At 40.9% G+C, this 26,935-nt stretch overlaps 1 protein-coding gene across 4 annotated transcripts in view; it reads left to right on the top strand.

Annotated features, from left to right (window-relative positions):
• The window catches only part of esrrga (estrogen-related receptor gamma a), a 75,576-nt gene that overhangs the window by 18,966 nt on the left and 29,675 nt on the right, over positions 1 to 26,935 (top strand). The window contains exons 3-6 of one of the 4 annotated variants that reach the window (XM_071489061.1): positions 5,151 to 5,575; positions 11,849 to 11,977; positions 22,659 to 22,769; positions 25,441 to 25,623. In XM_071489061.1, coding sequence (XP_071345162.1) covers positions 5,151 to 5,575; positions 11,849 to 11,977; positions 22,659 to 22,769; positions 25,441 to 25,623 — 848 coding nt within the window. The remainder of the gene's footprint in view (positions 1 to 5,150; positions 5,576 to 11,848; positions 11,978 to 22,658; positions 22,770 to 25,440; positions 25,624 to 26,935) is intronic. The other 3 variants (XM_071489063.1, XM_071489062.1, XM_071489064.1) reach the window with 3 other exon arrangements.

Consider the following 26,935-nt stretch of genomic DNA (forward strand, 5'->3'; position numbering starts at 1 on the left):
TGTAACAATTGATCTGCTCCCTGGCGTGTGTGTGTGTGTGTGTGTGTGTGTGTGTGTGTGTGTGTGTGAGTGTGTGTGTGTGTGTATTTGAGTGGGGTGTAAGGTGGTGTGTGGGATGGGGTGTGGATGTACGAGAAAGAGAGAGAAGCAATGATAGAGTGTGTTTGTGAGTGAGAAGTAGAAACAACGACAGAGAGAGAGAAAGAGAGAGACCCAAAGAGAGCAGGAAGGAGAGGGCGAGAGAGAGCTCAGTGGGAGGGAGAGTGGTTTAGATTGACTGTCGCTGCGTGAGTTTTTATTTTGTATTTTATTCATTTTTGTCCCTGAAAACAACTATAATCATTGACACACTGCGGGTCTGTGGAGCTGAACTCAAACACACGCACTCACACAAACGCGCCTCAACACTACACAGCAACACACAGATTATTCTTTCAATCCTGTGCTCTATTTCTCTGCCTTTGAACTACACACACACACACACACACACACAGGATGAGTGTAAAAATACTGATTCAATTAACACCAACTCAAAAAATGCCACAAAGTCAGACAAAAAAAGTTGTTTTTTTTCTTATATGTGTCTGCGCATTTGTTTGTTTCAGATACCAGAAAACAGAAAGTGTGTTCTCGCTGTGATTCTTTAACAGCAACATTAACCAGCTCCTTTTCAACCAATGAGTGCACAAGTCAAGCTTACATGTGTGTTTTTGCGCGTATATGTGCACACTCACCAGTGCATGTATCAGACTAACAAGCTGACACGCAGTTCAACAACCCTCCACAGATAGGAGAGCATTGAAAAGGGAATAAAATGGGGAGAGAACAGAGCAAAGAAATAAAAATAAACAGAGGAGTGTGAGGACTGAAATAACAATTCAGTCTGTTGATGAAATCATTCTGTTCATTTAACTATGGAAATGTAAAGACATTTTTTTTGCTCCTATTCCCGTCCTCACTCCATTTTTTAATTCAATGTATTTTCTGTTCTGTCTTCCATCCTTCCTTCACTCTCTCGTCCATCCCAAAGCATTGCCAGTATCATCTAGATAGAATTGTGTAAGGTTTTTTTCTCTTACTTTTTTTTTTTTTTCTTTTTGCTTATTGGACTGCGTGTTCTTATCAGCATCGAGAGCACAATGCTTGGTGTGATGGAAAGGTATTAGCCAACCCGTGGTAGCTACATTGTCAGCACTTCTCCGTTCTCTGTCTCTACTGCTACCACTTCTCTTTCCTCACTCCCCTTATTCTTCTGTACTCATTTTTATCGCTTTTTCCATGGGACTTTTTCTTTAAAAAATGCTTTATGATCAATCATATTTTGGTTGTTTGACCATTAATATTATTTGTTATGATGATTTTTTTTTTTATCTGGAACATGACAAGTCCAGAGGGCACAGACAGTAAGAATAGTTGTGAATAAATTAAACATTTTCTAGGCCTCTGATTGGGTAGAGAAAGGAAAATGTTAGAATGAAACCAAGACTATCCATTGTAAATCCTTCATACAACTCACAGCTACTTACATCTTCTCTTCTCTTCTCTTCTCTTCTCTTCTCTTCTCTTCTCTTCTCTTCTCTTCTCTTCTCTTCTCTTCTCTTCTCTTCTCTTGTCTAACCTGGGGGGGGGGGGCAAAAACAGTTGGGAGTTGTTTGAGGATCAGTTTGTGTTTATGGCTGCCATCTAGCGAGGCAGTCATACAAAGATTGTATATAATAAAAGAGTGCAAGCGCAAACAGAAACACAGAGTGAAGGAGCACACAGCCAACAGCACCGAGACACACAGAGAGTAGTTGCTCTAATACGATGATTGTATGTTTGTCCCTGCCAGTTGTCAGGGCACTGCATCAGCCCACCACTCTAATGACAGCTTGTCATACTATAGTGGCCCACCTTCCTTCAAGACACAGAAGAAAAAAAAAACTTTTTTCTTTCTTTCTCTCCTCCATGTCATTCTGTTTTTTCTGCTGTGCTCTCTCTCCATGGCCCCTCATGTTTATCTCTGTTTCATGAGTCACTGTGCTTTTCTTCAAGAAAAAGGAAAAGAGAAAGAGAAAATGACAGGGAGCGAGCGGGAAATGGAGACAAGGGAAGGTGGTAATCTCTCTGGTGTGTGTGTGTGAGTGTTCTCTCTCAGTAAGAGACAGGTAAATAGGGCCAGCTGAATATCTGAAACTAAACAGTGTATGGCCAATTTACATATGTAAATCCTTACCTTACTGCAATGGATTTACTCTGATTTACTATGAAACTACTTCAAAGATCTGAAAAAAAAAAAACTTTAGTAAGTTTCTGTCTGAAATCACACAAAATATGTAACAATTAAACAACAGAAACACTTACTTACTGGTGATTTATGACAATTTGAGGACAGGTACACAGAAGTTACATTCCTTTTTATTCATGCTATACAAAAACATTTATACGGTTCTCTTCCTCTGAAGTACATAAAAATGTACAAAATGAAAGAAAATGAAATCCTAAACCCTTTTTCTATAACAGAATTAAGTAAAACAGCTAATACTGAAATCTGATTACTGCTGTTCTTTGGGTTTTACTGGAATCATCTCATAACACACTACTCACGTCTTTGTGAAAATACAAAAAGAAAAAGAAATACACTCAAGCCTTTTCCTCTTTATATAAATCTCTTTAAACACCTAAAAATATAAAGAATTGATAAAAAATGAGACCCACCCCCTTCCCTCTCTCTCCTTACTCATCTGAAGAGCAGACAGGCACAATAAGACTGCTCTTTCAGCACTGAGCCGTCGCTACATAGCGCCATAATTATACTGATAACATACATACATAAATGCATTCAACCTCTCGCTCCGCACAGCGCACTGGCTGTGATTTCTTAATCTTCTTTCCTCTGCTCCTCTCCTCTGCACGCATGTCTTCTTTTTTATTCTTTTTATTCCTCCCCCTTCGACTGCCATTATTTTTCATTTATAAGCAGAGTGAGAGAGAGAGAGAGAGAGAGAGATGATAGAGGAAAGGAAAAGGAGAGATGGGGCAAAGAGGAGGAATGGAAAGGAAGAGGGAAAGAGAGATAGATGAGAATTTGAGAGAGAGAAGGAAAAAAGCACCTGAGATCTTTTGGCACTTAAACTCTTTCACTTAATGGTACTCAGAGGGATTGACGGTCGAAGGGAGGGGGCACAAAAGAGCATAAAGAGTGAAAAAGGAGAGATTAAATCATCACCATCACACCATCTACTTAAATGGGTCTAGTCTCTTTTTCTCCCACCACTGTGTTTTCTCTCCCTCTACTAGAACATGACAACCCTCTGCAATCTCTCATCATCCCATCACTCTTTTCCATGTTTACATTAATTTCTTCCTTGTTTATTCTACCTGTTTTCTCCTTCTATATCCTCCCATCAACTCCCCTTGTCCTGTTTTACTTCCCTTCCTCTTTCTCAATTTGTGTCCAAACCTCTCTCTCTGTCCCTCTCATTTTAAACTAAAGGCCTACCGTAGCATCAGATAAATGGATTTATAGACATTGGTGAATACCACAAAGCCAGGATTAATAAGAGGGGGGAGGAAGGGATGGAGGGAATGAAATATATGATGAAAAGGGGAGGGGGGGCAAAGTACTGTAGGCTACATCATAAATGTCATGTCACTTAATGAAAGAAAAAACTGATGCAAGAGAAAGCACTGAATTTTTGGGAAAGGAGCATTGTTGCCTCACGCTTTGTCTCATTTTTCTGCACATCAAATACATTAAATCTCTGCAGCTCATTAGAAACCGAACAACCAGATCTGAAAGTGCTGTCTGTCATTTTACGATCATCAGTCATTGCAGCCCCACAACCCCACAATCTCTCCTTCTCCCAGTCTGTCTGTCTCTTGCTTTGGCTGCCTGTCTGCCTACCTGTTTTCCTGTCTATATCCATTCCCCACACCCCCACCCCTTCCTTCACCCGACTGGCTCTCCATTCTCCGTCAAGACACTGTCTGTGTTTTATGGGTCCCTGTAGAACAGGGATCTTTTACAGGCCGACTGGACTTTAGAAGCCCCTCGTTTAGCAGCATCCTGCCTTAATTAAAAACCCCTTTTGTGCTTTCTGCTTTTAACAATGAAAAGAGAGAGAAGGGAGGGAGGGCAGGGTTAGAGGGATAGAGAGTGGTAATGCAAAAGGAAAGAGAAAGAGAGAGATGGCAGTGAATAGGAAGTGATATGGAGACAGGCAGATAGATAGTAAGGTAGACAAAGGGAAGGATGGAGAGATATGGACACAGAGAAGATAGCTGTTAATTACAACTGCCATTAACAAGACACCAGTCAGCCTCCTTAGGGAGAGGAAGAAGGGAGAGGAGAGAGGGAGAAAGCTGGAGAAGCAGGATAGAGGAAAGGAGAGTCAGCAGAGAAGAACAAGAGATGAGGAGAGAAACACAGCACTAGCTCTGCACAGATTAGTAGAGATTTTGTTTTATTGTTAGTTTTTTAAAAATACATTCTTGTATTGTATGACTTCACCTAACATCTTAAGCTGTCAGTGTGTGCCTGAATATGACCATGTTTGAATCTGTGTCTCTGTGTGTATGTGTGTATGTGTGTATGTATGTGTGTGTGTGTGTGTGTGTGTGTGTGGGTGTGTGTGTGGGCACCCTTGTATGTGTGAGGCTGTCTTTGGGATGATTGAGCAGCACAGAGGCTGCTTACTGATTACCTTCATGTAGAACAAACTGCTATTGACTGGAGAGTGACGGATGACCATCGGCCCTGAGCGTGTGTATGTGTTTGTGTGACTGTGTGGTACTATAGCTGCTTCTCTGCTACCCACTAATGACCCACAATGTATTTCTTTTTCTTACTTATGTCTCTTACTCTCTCCTTTCTTTCTCTTATCATTTCTATGACAAAGCAGAGTAAAAATCTGATGTTTGGATATCACATCATAAATATGAATCCATCATAGAAAGTGAGAGCGAGGAAATACAAGCTGTGCTGTGATTCGACTTTCAAAAAATGAATTTCTTTTGCTGAACTTGACTGTATCCTCTCTTTTCCTCGAGTTCTGCCTTTCCTCTGTCCCTCTCCTAGATTTCCTTTATAAATATCCATCATATTTACATTTTTTTGTAATACTATTCTTCCTCGTCTTCTTCTATCTGTTCCTGTCTCACTCCCTCAGGCTTCTCTGCAGAATGTCCAGTAAGGAGCGCCACCTTGAGTCCAACTGTCCGTCCTCTTACATAAAGACTGAGCCGTCTAGTCCTGCCTCCCTGACTGACAGTCTAAACCATCACTCCCCTGGTGGCTCCAGTGACGCTTCAGGCTCATATTCGTCCACGATGAACGGCCACCCCAACGGCTTAGACTCCCCGAGCCTTTATGGCTCCAACACAGGGCCCCTGGGTCCTGCTGGCGGCCCTGGATCAAAGCGTTACGAGGACTGTTCATCAACTATTGGGGAAGATTCACAGATTAAGTGCGAGTACATGCTGAATTCAATGCCCAAGAGGCTGTGTCTGGTGTGTGGGGACATTGCGTCAGGGTACCACTATGGAGTGGCATCCTGTGAGGCCTGCAAGGCCTTCTTCAAACGCACCATCCAAGGTTGGCTTCCATTTTGCCTTATCTCTGTTTGTCTGTCTACATGTCTGTTTTGTCTCTTGCTGTATCAGCTCCATCATCACAGGTTTGGTTTCATTTCATCACTTGTCTCTGTCTTGTTTTAGTGGCTCTGTTTAATGTAACAAATAATGTGGACGTCTCTGTTGGTTTAGATTAATATCTGTTAAAACTGTAGACAATTACAATATGTTGTGATCTATTTGGTGTTGAACTGACTCAATGACAGATCTTAAAGACTGTCAGCAAAAGTTTTGTTATTTCATTTAGATTTCTTCCAAATTTGCATTTATGAATCTATGAAAGTACATGAAAGATCTTCACAGCAAAAGAACACATCAGTGTTGGCTTAAGAGAGTGCAAGGTCAGAGGTTAAAGGTGAAGAGAAATATTACACACACAGCACCTAAAACACAGAGTATGTTTTAAATGAAATGCACTCTTCCACACAGGCACATGCACCTGGGTCCCTATACTAGATCCAGGACATACGATAAAAGCCCCAGGCCAGATGTGAACCCAGATTTTTATGTGGCATGTCTCCTCTGTCTGCTAAGTGAGCCACCAGGACACCCACCAGAGTCTATTTTTTGACTCTCCTTCACCCCTCTAGTCAGGTTCATGCATACAGACGAACTCACAGACACGCCCCCCTTTCACCCTCAACCTTGACCTCTTTGTCATTAACAGCAAAATGTAATTTCCAGGTAGTGTTTGTATTCCTAGATCTAGCTGCTTATGCTTCACAGGAAGAGTGTTAGCTATAAGCCTGTTGTCTCAGAGATAATGTAGTGTCAGAGGAAGGTCAGGGGTCATGTCTGTGGGGTTAGGAGTTCAGTTTAGGGGTAGAGGAGAGAAAGGATAGAGCAGTAATCCACATGATGAGAAAAGAGCCAGGAATTAGGCTCAGTAATCGCTTGCTCGTCTCTTGTTAGGGTTAGAAGTAGTTCAGGAAGTGCACAGGTATTTGCACTATGGTCCTCAGATTTTGTAGACATCACCATTATATCCTTCATTTACCCTTGTAGACACAGTATAGGTCAGTCTTACAGACAACCATATCAGCCATAAAGCAAAAGCAAGCCAGTTAGTCAGCCATTTGTTCACTGGTCCATCCAGTGTAACAATAAGTCTGATACAACATGTGGAATATTATTGACTTTTAAAGTGTATGTAATTTCAGAAATGGTAGCACTTTTACAAATTGTACACCTTAGTTGATGAATTCATTAGGTTTTACATAGGTTTCTCTCCACAACAGATAGTAGATTGATTGCCTCTTTCCATGGCCCTTAGCCAGGACATTAGCCTTTCAAAACAGATATGAAATGTATGCACCTTGGTTTAAATACCCGCATAACATATAATATAATTCACATAATTTTTCTTAAAACAGGTAGATACCATAGGTTTTTGGCAAACATTTGGGGCATACTTTCAGCCACTGCTTTGGTCCTTCAGCAAGAACTTACGGCAGCAAGAGAGTGTATGGACAGAGGAAATAACTTAAGGAAAACTACGTTGTCCGTTTTGATCATACAGAAAAAAACATGTCAGCCAGTGCAACAGTGGAGCTCACTGACATATTTTTTATATTCTTTGGACAACAATGAAGCTCTGTGGCACAGAGGAATAAGCTATATCAGGCATTGGCTATAGACAGTCTTGTTAGTAGGATCAGTTCACTATTGCCCCTGGTTATTTCAATAAGAAACATACAGAATACAACTCAAAGCACTTGCAGGTATGCGAAATTTGAGAAAAGCCATGGATTTTTTTTTCCTTATTAAGGCCCCCAAGGTGCAAAGTTGGTGATAAACATCAGAAGGCTTTATGTTTGAGTAATAATCTTTTATGATTTTATTTGTTTAGATAATTAATAGGGCCCATCACTCAGCAGGACAGCTCTCTTGTCAGTCAGTCAGCCAGTGCAATAACCAAGCTACCAGTTGGCCAGCCAGCCGTCATCGATCCATTGAGTCAGTCAGTCAGTCAGTCATATCAGACAGGATTCATCTATCTGCCTTTCCATCCACCCACCTATCTGTCGCAGCTTTCTTTTGCCTCCGATAAGCAGCTTTCCCAGTAAAGCCCCAGAGAGAGCGAGAGAGCGACAGGGAGATGTGGGGGGTTGGAAGTCTTACATCCACTAGATGGTCACCACTACCTAGAGATGACCTGTGTGTATTTATTATGGGATGAGATCAGAACATGGTGAAATCCTGACAAAGAGATTGGAGCACACACATACAGAGATAAAGGTAGAGACACACTCACACACACAAACATAAACTCGCAGAAGCACATTCACACATAGACACCAGCATACCTGAGCAGACAGACACACACATGACCTTGCAGTCACTCTTTGTATAGGTTTAACCCCTAATGTGTCATTGCTGCAGCATCTAATTGTTGACCAATTCCAGATGTCGGATTTCATTTAGAGGGCTTGTTAAAGGCTACACAGGTGAGCACACAGTTACAAATTAAATACAATAGCCCAGAAAACATATAGATATGACACCTCTTTAGAGTATGACCTCGAATAGATTAAAAGCAATGCACTCTGACCTCTCTCTGACCTCTCCTTATATTTGTAATCCTCCAGTCTCCTGTAGTGGACATGTTGCAGATCAGGAAGGCCAGAGGTAGAAGTTATGGGTCAAGACTTTGGCAAAGCAAGGCACAGGGCAGTTGTCACGAAAGGTTGTGATGAGGCAAAGCATGTATATCCCTCCAGTGGGATGTACTGAAATATTTAAAAGGGGAATGTCACCCAATTTAAAAATTTACCATCATTATTTTACATTCTTGATCAAAATCAACATTTAGAAATTAAAGTTTGCTAGATGAAATTATGGGCTATGAATTTACACCAGTAATTTTCTGAGCTTGAGTGGGCAAAGCTTTATTTGTTAATAATTTAGTCAGAAAATCTAGCCTTGCAAAGCATTGTTAATGACTAATCTAAGCACTTTTTTAATCAATGTCTGTGCTACAGTACTACTGCTTGGATGCAGACTGAACAGTCTTGGAACAAATGGGTCATGACATTATCTTTGGCTGCCACACCAGCCAAACTCATCCATGGACAGTGTGGATGTGTGTTAGCCTATGTGTCTGTGTGTGGGCTTTTGCTCATCCAAATGTAAATGAGTGCAGGTTATGTGTACATCTTTGCACATACGCTTGTGTTTATGTGCAGTTGTGAGTTAGTGTGTGTATCTTGGCTGGAAAGCAAGGCCAGCCTCAGATGGGCAGCAGCAGACATATTGGTATGTTTCAACCCATTAGCCAATAAAACTGCAGGTAATCACCAAAAAAACACCTCCAGCTGGACAGGGAGGAGAGCATGGGGTGGGAGAGGAGATGAGAGGAGAGGAGAGGAGAGGAGAGGAGAGAAGAGGAGAGGAGAGGAGAGGAGAGGAGAGGAGAGGAGAGGAGAGGGTACACCCGTTAGGATAAACAATAACTTGAGACAAGGAATGACAGAAAGAAGAGAGAAGGTGGAGGGGTGGGAGGAATTGGGCACATAGATGTAGGAAGGAATTAGTGGTATGTGTGTGTTGGTGTGTGTGTGCTTGTGTGTGTCGCAGCATGGAGGAAGTGGCTCTGGCAGCTGCTGTTTTTGTGGCGTCAGTCCAGCGACACCTGACAACCTGCATCTATCACTCCCTTATTGAGAGAGAGGGATAAAGGGGAGTGAGGAGGAGGGCAAAGTGTGGGATAGGGAGGGATAGGGCAATGAAATGGGAAGAGAGAGGTGGCAAGAGCAAAAGAGAAAAGTGGGGGAGACCAGTAAAGAGGATGATGGGATAGATGGTTTAGGTGTACAGCAAAAGAATGACTAAAAGGTATAGTGAAATGGGGGAGAGACGGTAAAACAAATCCATGTGAAAGTTCTGTTTATACTGCCTCAAAGAAAATAACCAAGTTCCTCAATATTTAAACAATGGTAAATTTGCAAATACATATTTGCATGTTTTTTATATTTTTATTTTAAATGGTAAAGGGTGTCCCAAGCTAAGTTATACATTGTCACTTTGTCACCTCCCTCGTCCTCTACCTATATTTTGTGTTGCTCTCCAGTTGAAACTGGAAAGCAAATAGGAGGGGGATGATGAGTTCATGTCAAGACAAAGTTGTTGTTGTTGTATCTTCAGGAGAGGCAGAAAGAGATACAGCACAAAGAGGACAACAGGCCAAAGCACACACATAAACATTCATATTACACAGTCTGTACAATGGTGGTCAATTGTCATGCAGCAGGTGGACATACAAATACATTCCAAAGGAGATTGCAGGGGATTTGAAACCCTTATATATCCCCCCTCGCTCACACCAACACACACACACACACACACACACACATACAAAGTCACACATTATACATAGGAGGACCTCTCTGCTCTAAGCCCACCCCAGTGCACAATAAAGATAGAAATAAAGACACAGAGAGTGACAGATATGACATTCTGATACAAACCCTTTTTTACTAATTCCCACCCTATACCCCTACTCTAAAGCAGGATGTTTATGTCCGAGCATGCAAAGGGTAGAGAGCCAGATGACACTGGGGTTATATATTTCTATATCACACCTTTACACTGGCCTGCAACGTAAGCTTACAGTACCTACCCCCATTCTGAATATATACAGTCTGTAATATCAACTACCCCTTATATTGTTGTTTCTGTCAGGGGGTAACTTTAATCAACAAATAACATGCATTATTATTATTGCTTATTCATGTCCATTTCCATAGTAGCATTCAACATTTGTTGCCGTTAACGTTTTTTTTTGGGGGGGGGGGGGGGGTTTGCCATTAAAATGTTTTTTTTTCTCACTGGGGGTTTAACACATGCCCTGTAAGTGGCTTTTCACTGCAGTTATCCATTTTGCAGTGCTTGCCTGTTTAGCCGTGCACTAATAAGGCCTTTGACTGACTACCAATTAACCGACACAGTCATGGCATTAGCGCATTTAGCCTTAGTGGTAGGTAAGTGTCTGTCTTAATTGCTGAATTAATTTACTCCTCCTCTATCATCTACATGTAAAGGTTGGGTGTAAGCTAACTAGTCCCATTAGTAGTGTCCATTAGACTGTATGGGCTCCCCCAGCATTTAGCATGTTTAGCCTTTACTTTAATAAGTTCGATTAATGAGCGTCTTGTTACCCATTAAGAAGTGTTTGTGCATTTAGCCTTTTCCCAAGCTAACTAGCCCCCTTAATCAGGCCAGTAATGAGAAGCATCCTCTCCACAGCAGCAGTCAATAGTGATCACTGTTTACTGTGTTTCAGTGGGAGATGCACTGGCTGTCTGGGCTACTGTAGTTGTCAGCTGGGCACAGAAGGGATGAGAAATAAGGGTTTTATGGTTCACATCACAACATAGTTCAGACAAGATAAAAACCTTCCTGAACAGAGAAACCCGTTGGAATAATTCTGTAACAGTCTAAACGTTCACTAACAAATCCATAACTGTGCGTTTACCTGTATGGAAGCAAATTAATACCGTAGGTGTAGGATAAATGAGCAGAGATGGAGGAGAGTCAGGTCAAAGTATCAAAGTAAAATACACAGGGTCTGAAATTTGCATAGACAAAGGGTATGACAGCATAGAAGTAGGAAGATGCAAACAGAGATGGGAGAGTGCAGTAAAAGAAAGAGGAACAAAAGAGAGATATTATAAATATTGAATATATTGACTATATTGTAGTAATATGCCTATTGGAAAGTAAGTTACCTATAACATGGTGAAAAGAAGTAGTGAGGCAGCCAACAATTTAAGGTAAAAGTGGTATTAGCCTTGACACACTTGAGGTGTGGTTTTTGTTGGCCAGGGTTGTGAAGTTAATAGACTTACATCAGCTAATAATCTTAGCCTCAGCTCTGCACTGAAGTGTTGTTGAGAGCAAACTGCACTTAGTCACACAACCTCACCTTGCTGTTGCGATAACACATGCACACCATCTTCATAGACTCATAGATTAAGGTAGCTAAATCAATATTCATAAGGGATTATTTTATCACATACGTGTACCCATGTCTATCTGCAACTATCCTTTTTCTTTCTATTTGTCCTTTTTTATTCATTTAAGTAAACCATATATTATATTTTTGGTTATGTCTTCATGTAGCAGGATTTGCTGGATACTGCTATCTAGCAGGTTGTCTGCCCACATGTCTGTTAATGTATCTATCTGAAATGAAAACTTTCTGCCTGTCTTCCTCCAACATGTCTACATGCCACAGGCAACATTGAGTACAGCTGTCCAGCCACCAATGAATGTGAGATCACCAAGAGGAGACGCAAGTCGTGCCAGGCCTGTCGCTTCATGAAGTGTCTGACTGTGGGCATGCTGAGGGAGGGTAAGGGAAAAGGTCTCTTACTTATCTTTCTCCATTAACTGTGCTACATGTAGCATTCCAAAGCCTATTACATATTTATTAGAAGCCAGTACTGATAAGATTAGCAACTTCTACCAGACTCGATGCAGCATTTTGCATAATCTGCCACCGTGTTAAATCTGCAAGTGATCTGCTAGATTGATTTATGACAGCCAGAGATATTGTTTTAGAGGATGGCTGCAATTTCTCTTCATGACACATGGTAAGGTAAATGTGAAAGCTATAGAACAGGGGTGCCCAATACGTCGATCACGATCTACTGGTCGATCGCAAGAGGAGTGCAAGTAGATCGCACGGAACTCCCAATGAAGTTGAAAAGAAGTAGATTCTACTTCTTTTAATGCCGTGCGATCTACATTTTTTCCTCAACTTCATTGGGAGTTCCATGCGATCTACCTGCACTCCTCTTGCGATCGACCAGTAGATCACGATCGACGTATTGGGCACCCCTGCTATAGAAGATTTAATGTAACATTACATAAGTTCAACTAAGATATCATGTCAAAATATGACTGTGATTTATTGATGTTGAATAATCCTACATGTGGCACCTCAAAGCGATTGTTAATACTTCTTTTACACAGTATATTGTAATCTATTTCTATCTGCATCAGATGCCTCTTGTTGCCTTCTCACTTCCATGTCCATATCAACACTTAATTGCTTAACACTGATTTACATTCTTTCACTGGGTATGTTCACCTTTCACTTCCACATACACAAGTTACATACAGTAGTTTCTGAGGCTGCGTAGCATACACAAACACAAAGACCCACTTCCGGACACTGACTACATCCTTGATTTACTTCACCTAAATAAGGTAAAGAAAGAAATTACAGGCTAATTATGACACTCACACTCAGCAGTTTTTCAGTGGTGGAAAGTACAAAAAAAAGAGATATTATCTTCTCCCACACCACTTTGATTAAATACACTCACTCTCTCGTTTTTGCACTCCCTCGTTGCGTCTGCCTCTTACTCTCCCTCTTGTCTGCCCACCTCTGACCTTTCTACTCCCACTGCACTTCCAACGATGAAAGGAGGGAGAGGAGTGGCGAGGGATGAAGACGAGGGCCGATAGAGAGAGAGAGGCATAGTTGGAGGGGGAAGGTGGAGGAAACCTAAGGGGAGGGAGGAGGGGAGGGAGAAGAGATTGATTTATAGGAGCAGAGGAGAGGGACCAGGGGAGGATGAGAGGCAGGGGGAGGATGGTTGAATGAAGCAGAAAGTGTGTGAGAGAGAGAAAGGAGAAGAGAGGAGGGTCAAGGTTGTAATTGATGGGAGACCTGGCCTACGCCCCCTTCCTTACAGTGGTCAGGGAGCGTGCCTCTGCCGACGCCTGCCAGCCCTCCCTCCATCCATTCCTGTCTTCATCTCTCCCTCCAATTCTCCCACTCAATATTATTGTATTGTATTAAATGCATTGTATTGTGTCGCTTCTCTTATGCCTTTCATCCATCCATTCTCCTCTTCACTTCACTGTTCTCTGTATCCTGTTGGTAACATGACACCCACCCTTACCTGCAGCTTTTCACCCACCCAAACTTATATGAACAATAGATAACAAAACCATTGTACCTACATAAAAATCTTTTCAAACGCAAGTATTACCTTCAACGAAAAGACTGTCTTTATTTTACATCAACTGAAACTAAACAAACATTTTCAAAGATCTAATGACTGAAATTCAATCATTTTAAAATACGGGACAAGATGGCGATTATCCCTTGTACGTTTGCAGGCCCTCCGCGCTAGACTGAGGATAAATTTGCCAACCACCATAGATACAGTCTTTATTGTCATAAAAAGGCTCAAATTAAATAAGATCAAATTTACACCATGCCAAACTTTTTCACTTGGCTGGAACTTGTCAGTGTCTTAAAAATATTCTGTCTTTCACTTTTCCAAGCAACAAAATGCAGTAAAAGGGAAGGTAGAGTTAAGAAAACTTCTCAATTAGGCTTACACCTTCAGACACTTAAGCCCAAACACACACCATCAGAAAATTCATGTCTATCATTATTCATGTATATCATCACTACCTCCAGCAGAACAGATTACACTTCACTGCAAAACTGCTCTCACTGCTCTCTCTGTTTTGCACACACACAAACTCACAAACACACACACTCCCAACAAGCTGCTGTTGAAGCACTTGTGCTCCCGGTTGATCTGACATAGGCAGAACCAATGTCTCATCTTCTGTTTTGTCTGTCTTACATGTGTGTGTATGTGTGTGTGTGGCCACAAACACACACACACACACATACACACACATGTAAGTACATGTAATATTGGCAGCTTCAATACTCTTCCAGTTCACACAGCTTACAGTGCAACTTCCTACTTGACACAGAAACCACATCAACCTTGTCAATAAACTCCAAACAAACATATCATATACAAGGGAATATATTTTTTACTGATCATTTCCTTTTAATAAAACACTTAATCTTAAATACTTTTTTAACTAGATTTAGTTAAACTCTCAGTGATGAGGAAGCTTAGAAAGACAATGGAAAACAGAACAAGAGAGGGTGTGTGTGTGTGTGTGTGTGTGTGTGTGTGTGTGTGTGTGTCCTGAGCAGGCAAACAAATAGCTGCCTTTTGTTGCCACTGCTTCCCTGCTCCACATACATAGATCATGCACACACACACACACATGCACACATACATACACCTAGGCCTACATATATATACATCAACGTGACAGACCACAGCCGCCCCATTTGTTGTGCTGGGTGTGAATTTAATACAGGGGGTCCCGCTCTACATATGAATAAGGGTCATTTGGAAAATTGATACATCCATTTTCTTATATTTTTTCATTTTCACTCCTTTTGAACCCATGGGAAATTTGGAAAAGATCAACAGCTATATAAAAGAGCTAAACATAGCTCTTCACCTTTGCTTTATTCTGCTCGAGGTGTATAAATGTAGGCTATGTATTTATAAAGAACTAGTGAATGCTCTGGGTAAACTAAATAAATAATACTAATATTGTCCCTTACTTGTCAGTCGCTATGGATAAAAGCTTTTTCCAAATTTGTAAATGTAAATGTAAATGCAAATTTCCTCAAACATCCCGTTGAATTATTAAGACAAAAATATAAAAATATAAAAGATCTAGCCAGGAAATTATTTCATTGTGTAAATTACTTAAGATATTTGTGTTTTGTTAGCAAAGAAGGTGAGATTGTTAATGAGTTTCTCCAAGGAGATATTCTTTGGTTAGGTTATTTGCAAAATACATTATGTTAGTTCCTCGTGTTGAATGACAGTTTATGGTGGATTAATAATAACGTACAGCTTTCTAAAGAGCAACGTACAATATGACTTAGGGCGGTGTTATGCTGATGTTATCACTCTGAACTAACAGTCTTTTGCACACACAACATTTAAGAGTATTGCCTACCATGTTTCATTGTTGCAGCGGAACTGAATAGATGATAATGGTAAGTGGCTAGATCAGTTAGCATCAGAGCTAACTGTGGTTGTCAGGGGCTAGCTCACGGGAGAAAGGTGAAGATAAAGTGGGAAGGGTAGAGGAAGTGTGGCGGGTGTGTGTGTGTTCATGTGTGTGTGCGTGTGTACTGAAGTTTACCCCTTAGGGCAAGATCTGCCTCAAATTAGCTTTGTCGCCCTGGGAGACAGAGAGGGTGAGATGAAGAGCAAGTGAGGCAGCAAGAAGTGTGTGTGTGTGTGTGTATGACAGAGAGAGGGGAGAACAAGAGGCCAGAGGGTCAGTAAACCAACTGAGTGGAGTGGAGCCGTTTCTTTACACGTTCTCTTAAACACACACCTGATCTTATGAATAAACACACACACACACTCAGTCTGTGTGGCATATCAGATATTCTCACCCTCTACTGTGAAGAGGAGAGGAGAGGAGAGGAGAAGAGAGGAGAGGAGAGGAGAGGGTAAACTGAAGGGAGAAACGAACATGGGGCACCCACCCACCAATATGTAGCAGCTAATTTCTGGAGCAAGGCAATTAAAAGGCCTGACTATATTATGAGAACTTCCCCTCTGGCAATGGCTGTCTGTCCATTTTTAATGAGGTCATAATGATGCGTCAGCTGAAGACTGAAAGGTCACAGGGGCGGGGCTTAAATCTGCCCAGAAAAAGGGGAGGTGGGAATAAGAGAGCAGTGGTATGATTGCAGGTAAAAGATTTCATGAAAATTAATGAAAGTGATTTTTAACAAATGCTAACATCAGAAAATGCATTTGTTTATTTGACAAATGATTTCCAACCCAAAAACAACGGTAATAACTCTGTAGCTGTCACAGTTATTTCAATTTATACACAAATGGCAGGGCAAGACATACATAATACATTCAACATCAGTGCTAATTCGTGGAAATGTCATGTACAGAATACAAACCACAGATCAGACATTTGTACATGAAAGGCTTTGGCAGAGGCACACAATCCAGGAGCCAGCAATATTCTGTATGCATGTTTACTCTACATATGGTCATATTGACAGATTTGCTCCCTTACAACAGAGCAGCTTTGATGATGGCACGTCTGATGATTCGTGGTTAAACAGACAGAATGTGTTGCATCCAAAACCAAGCCTCCGTCTCTATAATGCCATAAACAGCCAGCTGGATTCAGATGGTAGACGACTAGAGAGAAAAGTCCACGGACTGCAAATATAAACCTTGGCACACCGCCCCACACATGCACACACAAACACACATACACATACAGAAACACTAACAGCTCATGCCAACTTTGGCCGTGCTCCCCATGGCCTCTAAGACCTAATGAGTGAGATCGGGTGGAAGGCCCCAGTCTGTGTGAATGCTGGCGCTTATATGTGTGTGTGTATACACAGCTGGTGGTGTGCGTCATAACTCTCCTTATAGCTCAACGATCCTGACTGCTGGTATCCACTCTCATTGATCCACACATGTGCTGTCATACACTCCATAATTAAAATGACTGGCAGTACACATGTATACTGACTATATGAAAGGATAATTTGTCTCTCAGAAAGGACACATTTCTTTAAATATGAGCAATTAAAAGGGTATAAAAAAAGAAGATGAAATAACAAGAAGCAGGTGATTTGGGAGACAATAGGGGATAAAGGGAGAGAATACACAAAGAAGAGGAAAAGGAGGAAAGAATGAAAGTAGAGGAGGAGAGAGAGGAGGGAGCAAGTGACAGGGAGAGGGGTAGAGACAAGAGGAGAGGTCGGGGAAACAGAGGAGGAGAGCGCCAGACAACCGGTGGCGTCTGGTGTTCCCCCATGGGAAACTTGTAGCTAAATTTGGCCCTGTAGCGTCTGTCCTGAGTGAGTGTGTGTGAGCATTTGTGTGTGAGTGGCATCTGGTTGCATCCCAGCTAGAAGGGAGCGATAATGGAAAAAACTTTGACGAGAGATCCGCCTAAGTGGTCCGCTCTCTTTCACATACACTGTGTTTCTGTTTGTCTTGAGAGGAGAGGAGAGGAGAGGAGAGGAGAGGAGAGGAGAGGAGAGGAGAGGAGAGGAGAGGGAATATGGCAGGAAGAAACCGCATCCAGACACATTCAGATACCATGGATGGGAGGAGCAGTGAGATGGATCGTATATAACTGCTACAATTAAACTGTCTGGAGGTTGCTGTTTATTCAAAAAAAGATTTTCATTCATAAAATGTTGCTGTTGTTTTCACTTTGACAGTGCAGTGCTCTCATCAAACTCAGCGTATTTCATATAACATGACCTTAAAGGAAAAAAGGCCATTAGTGTGGAAATAGCAACACTTTTTTAAGGTTCTGGCGTAGTCTTACACACATGCCTGCATTCACAGAAACACACACACACACACATTCACACACCAGTGACAGCCACCTGCCTGCTGCCTCAGGCAGTGCTGTTCTGATCTGTTCTGGTCTAAACACACGTCACTGCATGACACTACACACACTTTCCTCCTAACCTTTCCCTTCACCCCCCTTACATGCTCTCTTTATTTCATATTTCTTTCCTTAAGCTGTTTTGTGTATTTTCTTTTTTTTATTTGAGCATACAAACATTTACTGATGTGAAACAACAAGAATCCTGATGTGATTTCTTCATATTCTGAACTAACCACACATTTTTTTTCTGCTTTTCCTGTAGTTTTATTTTTACTATATATAACTTATGTTTCTTTCTCTTGCTCACTTTTTTCATTGTCTTTCCTACATGCAGTAGATACATAGATACACACACGCATACACACATAAAGATGTTAGTCTGTTGTCTTACCCAGTTTACTTGCACATCAGTTCTTAAACCCACATAGGAGAACCCTTTATGTTATTACATCAGCATGTTGGTTGAACACACACCCAAATACACACACTGAGAAACATAAGGTGAAAACCTGGTCTAAAGTGGAAGCGAGACTTCAACCCTGTTACAACTTCAATTACCATAAAACTGCTCTTGTCTCCTCTCGCTCACCTCATCGCCCTCTCGCTGTTTCCTTGTCTGTGCCTCTTTAAATGTGTTCTTGTGCTTTTTGTCATCCCTCTTTCTCTTTGCTGTTATCAAATTTTATTTGTCGTCCTACTCCTCTCTCCACTCTGTCCCACACTTCTCCCTTTCTTTCATTCGCTCATTCTCTTATCATATCATTGACCATCTGAAATCGATCCATCCTTCTTTTCCTCTCTCTTTCCACGCTTGCAGGTTCTCTCTTCAAAACCTCTCAGGTGTCAAAGGCATTTCACTCGCAATTCTTCACCTTTTCAAGAGCACACGTGCACACACACGCACACAGGCACACACACACTGATACAGTGACGCCAGTGCAATGTAAAATCTATGCTGATGTGATCAGTGCAGATCGTGCTATTGACAGACAGCAATATTTCCACTATAGGAAGGATTCACCTTCATCACTGTCACTGTGTGTGTGCATCTGTGCGTGTGCATGACTGTATGTCCAGCATGCAACAAAAGTGGTGCAATATTAGTACATATATGAATATAAGGGTGAATGGAAACTGATACGTTACTTAAGAATTTTACCTGGTAGTGTAGGTTTTATTAATAATGTAGTCTACTCACACTGTGCTCTATGTAACTCAAACTGGTTTGCTCTGATATTTGTTTCTGTGTGAGTGCGTAGAAGTAGAAGTAGCAGACTGAGTAGAGGTGGACTGTTAGTTGACATAATAATTAAAGCATAAAATTAAGGTGTTTAACCTCTGTGGATTTCTTCTTATTTTCTTTCATGGATCCATCTTTTTCTCTCATTATTCTATTCCTATCTCATTTCCCTTTGTTATCCCTCACTTCATCCCTCCTTTTCTCTCTCCGTTCTCCCTTTCATTTTTCTCATTCTCCTTTCGTCTTTTGTTTACTAGCCCATCCATTACTTAACCACCTCCTCCTCTTATTTCACAACCTATATATGCTCCACTCTTTTCTCCTCTGTTCTCTTTTTTCTTCTCTTTCTTTTACCATAATCTTCCATTAATGCTTTTTATCAATTCGGTCTAAATTTTATTTCTTTTCTCTCATCTTTTTACTCCATTTCCTACCCATTCCCTCTTCAATTATTCTGTTCTTCCCTAGCCTATTTTTTTTCCTCTTTACATTTTTTTTTATTTTTTCTGATCCTTACATTTCCTCTCCCTCAACCCTTTTCCTCTCCTCTCCTCTCCTCATTTTCCCACCTCTCTTACCCATTCTTTATTATTTGAAGGCTCATTTGTTAAAAGGTGTAGAGCACTCTCACTCTCCCCCTAGCCTCTTCCTGTCTCTTTTTTGTGGGCTTTGGAAATATAATTTTCAATTTTTAATTTGATTCATTTAGATTTGATCATTAATCAGCGCTGGGAGAGAGTTAATTTGGTGGAAAATAGATGAGGTAGTTAGAGAGGGCTTTTTATGAAGTGAGCTCAGCACAGCACTGGGTCTTTTAGTTATAAGGAAAAGAGAAATAGAAAAATCGCGAGTCTGCATGTCAGAATTTGTGTGTGGTAGAGAAAAAATATGTGTATATTTGTTTTGTATGCCAGAGACACACAAAGAAGAAATATCTGCTTCTTGAAAGTTGCTGTACGTATAGGATGTTTTAACATCAATAAATCATTATCATATTCATTTTATTGAGTAAACAACACTGTCGCTGAGAAGGCTGTCAGAGTCAGTGTTGTGTTTTTTTACATTGAAAATTTTGTTAATTACTTTATTGCACAAAGGCAAAATGCACAATACAAATGCTTAAACAGTACCTGAACCACTGGCTGTAAATTGTCCATAGGCTCATTTTATAGCAAACAAAAGCTTCATGTAGGAGTGTGGATCTGTCCTGCTCAGTTGATTATGTGTGTTTTGAGTAGCTAAATTACACCCAAAAAACTTTATGCACTTTATTTCTTTTTAGGACCAGTTATGTAGAAACAGATTTTACTGTCTCACCAGTAAATGATGAGAAATAATAGACAGGCTAACCTTTTGGACACTCCTCTGCATTTTTACCTAAATTCTGCTAGATAAGAATTGTATTGTATGAACTGTCATTTTAACAACACTATATGGATGCAAATTAATACATCTTATAGCTCCATGTATTGCCCCTGACCCATTCATTCATTCAGTCTTTTTTCATCCTACCCATCCCTTCCCCTCGCTTCTGTGGTCCTCTACCTTTTCTAACTCTGTGTACTGCTTTCTCTCTGTCTCTGTCTCCTCTTCTGACCAGCCATTGACCCAGGTAGTGACTGAGCAAGCTGCTTGTCGGGGCTTACCCAAACACAACATGAGGGTGTGGGTTAGAGAAACATAGACAGTGTGTGAGTGTAAATGTGTGTGTGTGTGAAGGAGAGAGCAGAGAATAACTGTGTGAGTGGGTTTGTACCCCCTGATGTTAAGAGTTTCTTGACCGTTTGCTGACACTGGCCCCCCCACTGTACCTGGACTGTCAGCCCTTCTGTCTACCTTTCTCCATCTCAAGCACACACACACACACACACACACACACACACAGATGCGTGCCGTGTTCAGTTCACTGAGTAGAATGCTTCCTGTGTTAGTTTGAGGTTTCTAAGTGAATACATTTCCTCAGAAAAATGTGTACACTCATGTGACTGCAGGATGCTTTGAACAAAAAACCCACCAAAATGTACAAAACACAAATAAAACAAGCGAACACATGAAGTTATGACTACTTCTAAATGCTGCCTAATGCCCAAACATGCACCCTGACATGGTTTTTTTTTCTTTGTTGCTAAATCTTTCTGTAAAATCTCTTTGGTGTGTTGTCCTGAACGTGGTCAGCACATTTTTGAGAGGATTTAAATCTCTGCATGTGAGCAGATCTTACTCTTGCTCTCTCACTCCTTTTTCCCTCCTCTCCTTCTTTTTCTCTCAGTCCATACATTTAAATTAAATCCTTATTTTTTTAAATGCACTTTGTGTCAAATAGCCTTACAAATCAGTGGTGATGTTGGAGTTGGTTGGTTTAATCTCACATTGGTAGTGTAGTCCGTAACTGAGCTTATTGTCACCATCATCTCAACAACATTGCTTTGCATACTGTTGTTTAAACCAACAGTATTCAGATTGGAGATCACTTACTCACTTGTCTCCTAACTTTTACAGTAGCTTCAAATTGTAAGTGACAGAAAGCATAAAAACCTGAAACCTGAAAGCATAAAGAGCTGAACTCACTAAAGCAGCATGTTCAAACTTTTTTTCCCTCAGATTCTCTGTTGATGAATTTGCTATAGATGGTGTTCTTAGAGTCTGTTCATCATTAGTGGCTTTCACTGGTTGGAATATCTCCCCATTTGCTTGTATTTATTTTAGTAACACCACCACTGCTGCTGCTGCTGCTGCTAACATGGTACAGGTTAAAACATAGTCAACTGAAACAACAGTTAAAACAGAGTAGCCTGAAAGATTATTGCATTTATTTAACAAAAAGTTAGGTTAACACTTGGAAATGACTTGAGGTAAGAGAAACCTTTTGCATCTTTTCCACAAATTATTTATTTGATTTCTGAATGTTACATACAAAATAATAGCTTAGGTTGATTTTGAAACATTTGACAGCCCTCTTACAGTCCTCCTCTCCTCTCCTCCTTCAGGGTACATGACACCTCTGTCTTCCTTATCCATCTTTAAGTGGTAACCACGGTAACATCCAATCCCCTAAGAGATAGGCCTAATTAAATTAGGAGTCCTTTGTGTCAATTAATTAACGAGACAGAGAGAGACAGAGATTGGGCAAGAGACAGGAAAGGAGTCAGAAACCCATAGAGACAAAGTGAGAGAGGGAGCAAGAGAGAGAGAGAGAGAGAGAGAGAGGCCTTTTAGTCAGATGGTGTCCCTATAAATTTGTCTTGTTGTAGAATAAAAGAGGCAAGTGAGTATAGCAAGCTTGACAGTTACAAAAGGGCCTGCATGAATAACAGACGCACACATACACTCATACAGTGCTGAAACAGCACAATTATCACCACTTTACACTCATATGTCATGTAACCTTCCTCCATTTCACACTTTCTTTTCATTTCTGCGCTCTCTTTTTATACTTCCTGCATACCAATAGATTTGTTATTTTTCTTGTCTTGTTGTTAAGTAGTCAAAAAAGTCAAAGACTTAAAATGTTGCGCACAGTGTATTGATGTATACTTCTCAATGTCATTTTTCACAGGTGTTCGTCTGGACAGGGTTCGTGGTGGGAGACAGAAATATAAACGCCGGATAGATGCGGACAACAGCCCGTACCTGAACCCACAGCTGGCTCTACCCCCCAAGAAGCCATGTAAGAACACACACACAAACAAACAAACTTTGAGTGGAAACAGTATGTGTAATAGCTCTTTTCTGTTTGAAGTTTAGCACCTCTCTAGGGCAGGAATTTGCATACCGTCCTCAGGATGCTGTAACTCATACTGGTACTTATACACTACATATGTGACAACAGCATCTGACATTGTGTGCAGAGGGAACAGTGGCGAACAACAGAAAATATTCCAATCCAAGTATAATGTATCACTATGTACTGGCTGTGTTCATGTAAGAGGCTGGTGTCATCGTTTAGAGACCAGAAGTACAAAGGGCTACCTTTCCATTAGTTCCTATCCTAATGGAGACAGTTGGACAGAAAAAACACACACACAGACACACAAACACACGCATAAATGGACACAAGGTAGTGAGAAGCCCATCTGTTTGGGACCAAGTTTATCTCCTTGTCCCTACTGCTACCAGTTTGGGGTCATAACATTTTATATGGGTAATATTTCACTATAAAGGTACTCATTTAGCTCCGGCTGGATTGGCTGCTTTTTTTTTTTTTTTTTTAAATAAAACCATCGTCAATGACTGATGATTGAAAAATTAACAAGGGAGAGAGTGAGTGAGAATAATGAGGAGACAGCAGAAGAGAGAAGGGGGGATGACTAAACTTAAATGAGAAGGTTTCTCAGAGAGAGAGAGAGAGAGAGAGAGAAAAGGGGCGGAAGGGAGAGAGAGGAAGGGAGGGGGACCAGCCAGAAACCTAATCCGGATTAAATCCAATCTGGCAAGCACATCAAACTAGAGTTAGCTCTCTAGCTAACCGTCTGCTCACACACATAACACACACACACACACACACACACACACGCACATGCAGTGCAGATTGAGCAGTGTTTAGCAGCTTGGTCCCCAAAGCCCATTTTGCTTAAAGCTGGAGCATATTCTGCTTTAGGCCAATATGCTGAATGGCTGCACAACAGCTTACTGGGACTTCTGCACTACTAATCATTGAAATGATGGGATAATGTGAGTGTGTGTAGCAGTATTTAATTCTCTAGGCCTATCATTACTTTTATCAAGCATTTGTCACATTTTGGAGGAGAGTTTGAACGTGAATCATTTACTTACTACGGTATTCATGAACACAAATCTGTCTCTGTCATAGAAACAAACTACACTTGAAAAATACACAGTATAGGGTTTGACATGGACTTCCTACATCTCTCTTTTTCTTTATCTCTCACACACAGTCAATACACACAGAAAATCTTTCTGTCCCTCTGTCTCTCTCTCAGATACATGCACACAGCCTATCTATCTGTAGCCCAATCCCTAGCCTCAGCGTCCCCATTGATTGTGTGAGAACAGAACAATAGCCCAGGGTTTGGAAATGGGTTTCCATTGATTCTAATTAGGGAAACATTAAATAAGATTTACCCACAGATACTGCAGTGTGACTGGGATTGGTTGGGCTCAAGCAGGAGGGAGAAGGGTGGAAAGAATATATATGTAAGTGTGTGTGTGTGCGTATGTGTGACAGAATTGGGGGCGGAGAGTGTTAGATCAATACATAACTCACCCCCCCCCCCAGCTCTCTCTTACTCCCTTTTGCTGTTTATCCCTACTAGCTGTCGCTCTCTAGACTCTTCCTGTCTGTCTTTAACAATCTGTCCATGGCTCTATTTCTACCTGTCTGTCTTCTCCCATTTTGTCATTGCTTATCCCTCTCTTTTTCTTTTCCTCTATCCCTCAGTCCTCTCTTGCTCTTCCACCCTCTGTTATTATTCCCATGCTTGATTAGTCAGTGGATTAATTTGGAAGCAGGGTATCAGTCTGTTACTAATGGGCCATAGAGATCTCATCACCACATGTCACTATTACCAGCTGAGCTGTTTGGCTTTCAGTATTATCTTTTCCTTCTGTGTGTATCAGCGAAGCTTCTTAAGGCTGTGATACAAAATACAACACTTTGGGAAACCTGAATTACCAGCAGTAATCGCCTTTAATCACACCTTGGAGCATCTCCTAATCTGGAACCATTTCAATCATTTTTTGATCTTTTGTCAAGTGCAGTTTCATGTTTAGTCCTGCCAAATTACTGGAATCGAATTATCCAATTATCTTGTGCTGGATTGTTCAAAACTACACAAGATGTTATAAGACATTGTAATCAAGCACCTTGTCATTAGAGCTTGTTCCCATTGCATATTTGTATGATTTTTTTCTTTTTTTTTATAAAACTGACAGTGCCCTCCAAAAAAATTCATTTTCCAGATAAAGTCAGTAATGTCCAGAGAATGTTGTTTGACAATTTTAAAGGTTCAGATATATTTCAAGTTTCGTTAGAGAGCTTAACAATTGTCTTACAGATGTTTGTTCATCTTTGTATGCAATATACATGAAATGTTAAGTGCTCAATAATAGGCACTATAATTAAATACTGTGTGTTCATTTTATACAATATATGCGTTTCTTTTTTTTTATCCAATACCCATGTCAACTGCTTATTTGCTACATGAGGAAGTACCTGTAGACATATGTGTTACTTTGTAGGCCATGATGTCAGGGACTTATGACGTATACCTTTCACATTTTTGCACCAGATTGGTGTGGAACAGCTTGGAGCCTAATACAGCAAAAATTCACCATCTCTCTGTCTCTGTGTCTTTCTCCTTGTCTGGTGGTCATGTCAGTTGCCTTTGGCTGCCTTGCAGATAATAAAATTGTCTCTCACCTGCTGGTGGCCGAGCCAGAGAAGATTTACGCCATGCCTGACCCAACAGTACCAGACAGCGACATCAAGGCCCTGACTACGCTTTGTGACCTGGCGGACAGAGAGCTGGTGGTCAACATTGGCTGGGCCAAACATATCCCAGGTAGGAAAAAAAGATTTGCTGAACCCAACCAGACCTTACTCCATGTTTAGACCCTATCACACACACTCAGTTATTCATATGCACACCTGCGCAGACAGTGAGTATAAACACACAAACATATGCTGTGTGAATTTGCAGAGAAAGGTGTAAGGTCAGTTCAGGCACACTTACATAATGTACACACAAATACACCTGGTGCCGAGTCTGACCTTACACCCTAATCCCTTCACTCAGACACTTTGAACTGCTGACTCCTCCAACTGACCAACCACATACCTCCTTTGCCTGGATTTGTAAAATTGTAAAATGAAATATATAACAAGTACATATATATATATAGAAGTTCAAACAAAGAGGAAGACAGGGAGCAGGATAAGAGGAAGAGACGAAAACTATAATCTGTATTTGGTTTTAGTGAGGGATCCTGCTGTGACAGCAGAGAGGAGGGAAGAGCAGTTTCTCAGATTAACACAGATTAGCACAGAGGTGAGTGCCATTGTCGACTGGAATTACCCCCTGTTGCCACTGCCCAAACTGTATAGGGGGTTGTAAGAGTATAGGGGGGAAATGCCAGATGAGAGACATAAATACCACTCACTCTCGCTGTATAAATCTATAACAATAAAGTCAATGAAGTTGGATTGGCAGGGTCTCCAGATGATATGTATTATATCATATCAATAAATGTGAAAATAAAAGAAGAGAAAGAGAAAAAGAGATGAAGACAGAGAGAGAAAGAGAGATGGGAATATACATAGCTTCTTGTTAGTGTATTGATCTATGTGCTGCTTATGGACAGTAAGCAGACATATATATTGATCCATATACCAAGTATAGCTCTTTGAATATTTATTTTTCTCTTTCAAAACAACATATAACCTCATTCCAATACTATCTCCTTTCCTCTAATCTCCCTGTGACCCCTTTTCTCCTTTTTTGCTTTCGCTTTTAATCCATTTACCTCTCCCCCCTGCTCTCTTTACCCCTCTGTCCTCACCTCTGGGATGTACCTACATATAACAGATACACAAAGAAAACTCACAGACACACACAGAATATACACACCAACATACAGATGAGATAAATGTAATCTATTATTTTGCATTGGGTTTGCCTTTTCTATTGCTCACGACTTTTACTTGTGAGTGACTGAGTTAGCCAGGTTATGTGTCGGCCTGAGTGTGTGCATGTTCCGTGTGTGAGTGTGTGTATGTGCAGCTTTCTGTGCGGAGGGAGCGAAGCGCAACGATTGCTTGGCGGAGGAGAGAAGATGGCGTGATTAGATGAACGAGAAAGGCAATCCACTGCTCAC

This window comes from Trachinotus anak, unplaced genomic scaffold (assembly GCF_046630095.1).
Source record: "Trachinotus anak isolate AG129_WGS33_773 ecotype Australia unplaced genomic scaffold, CSIRO_AGI_Tana_v1 ptg000011l, whole genome shotgun sequence".
Lineage (NCBI taxonomy): Eukaryota > Metazoa > Chordata > Actinopteri > Carangiformes > Carangidae > Trachinotus > Trachinotus anak.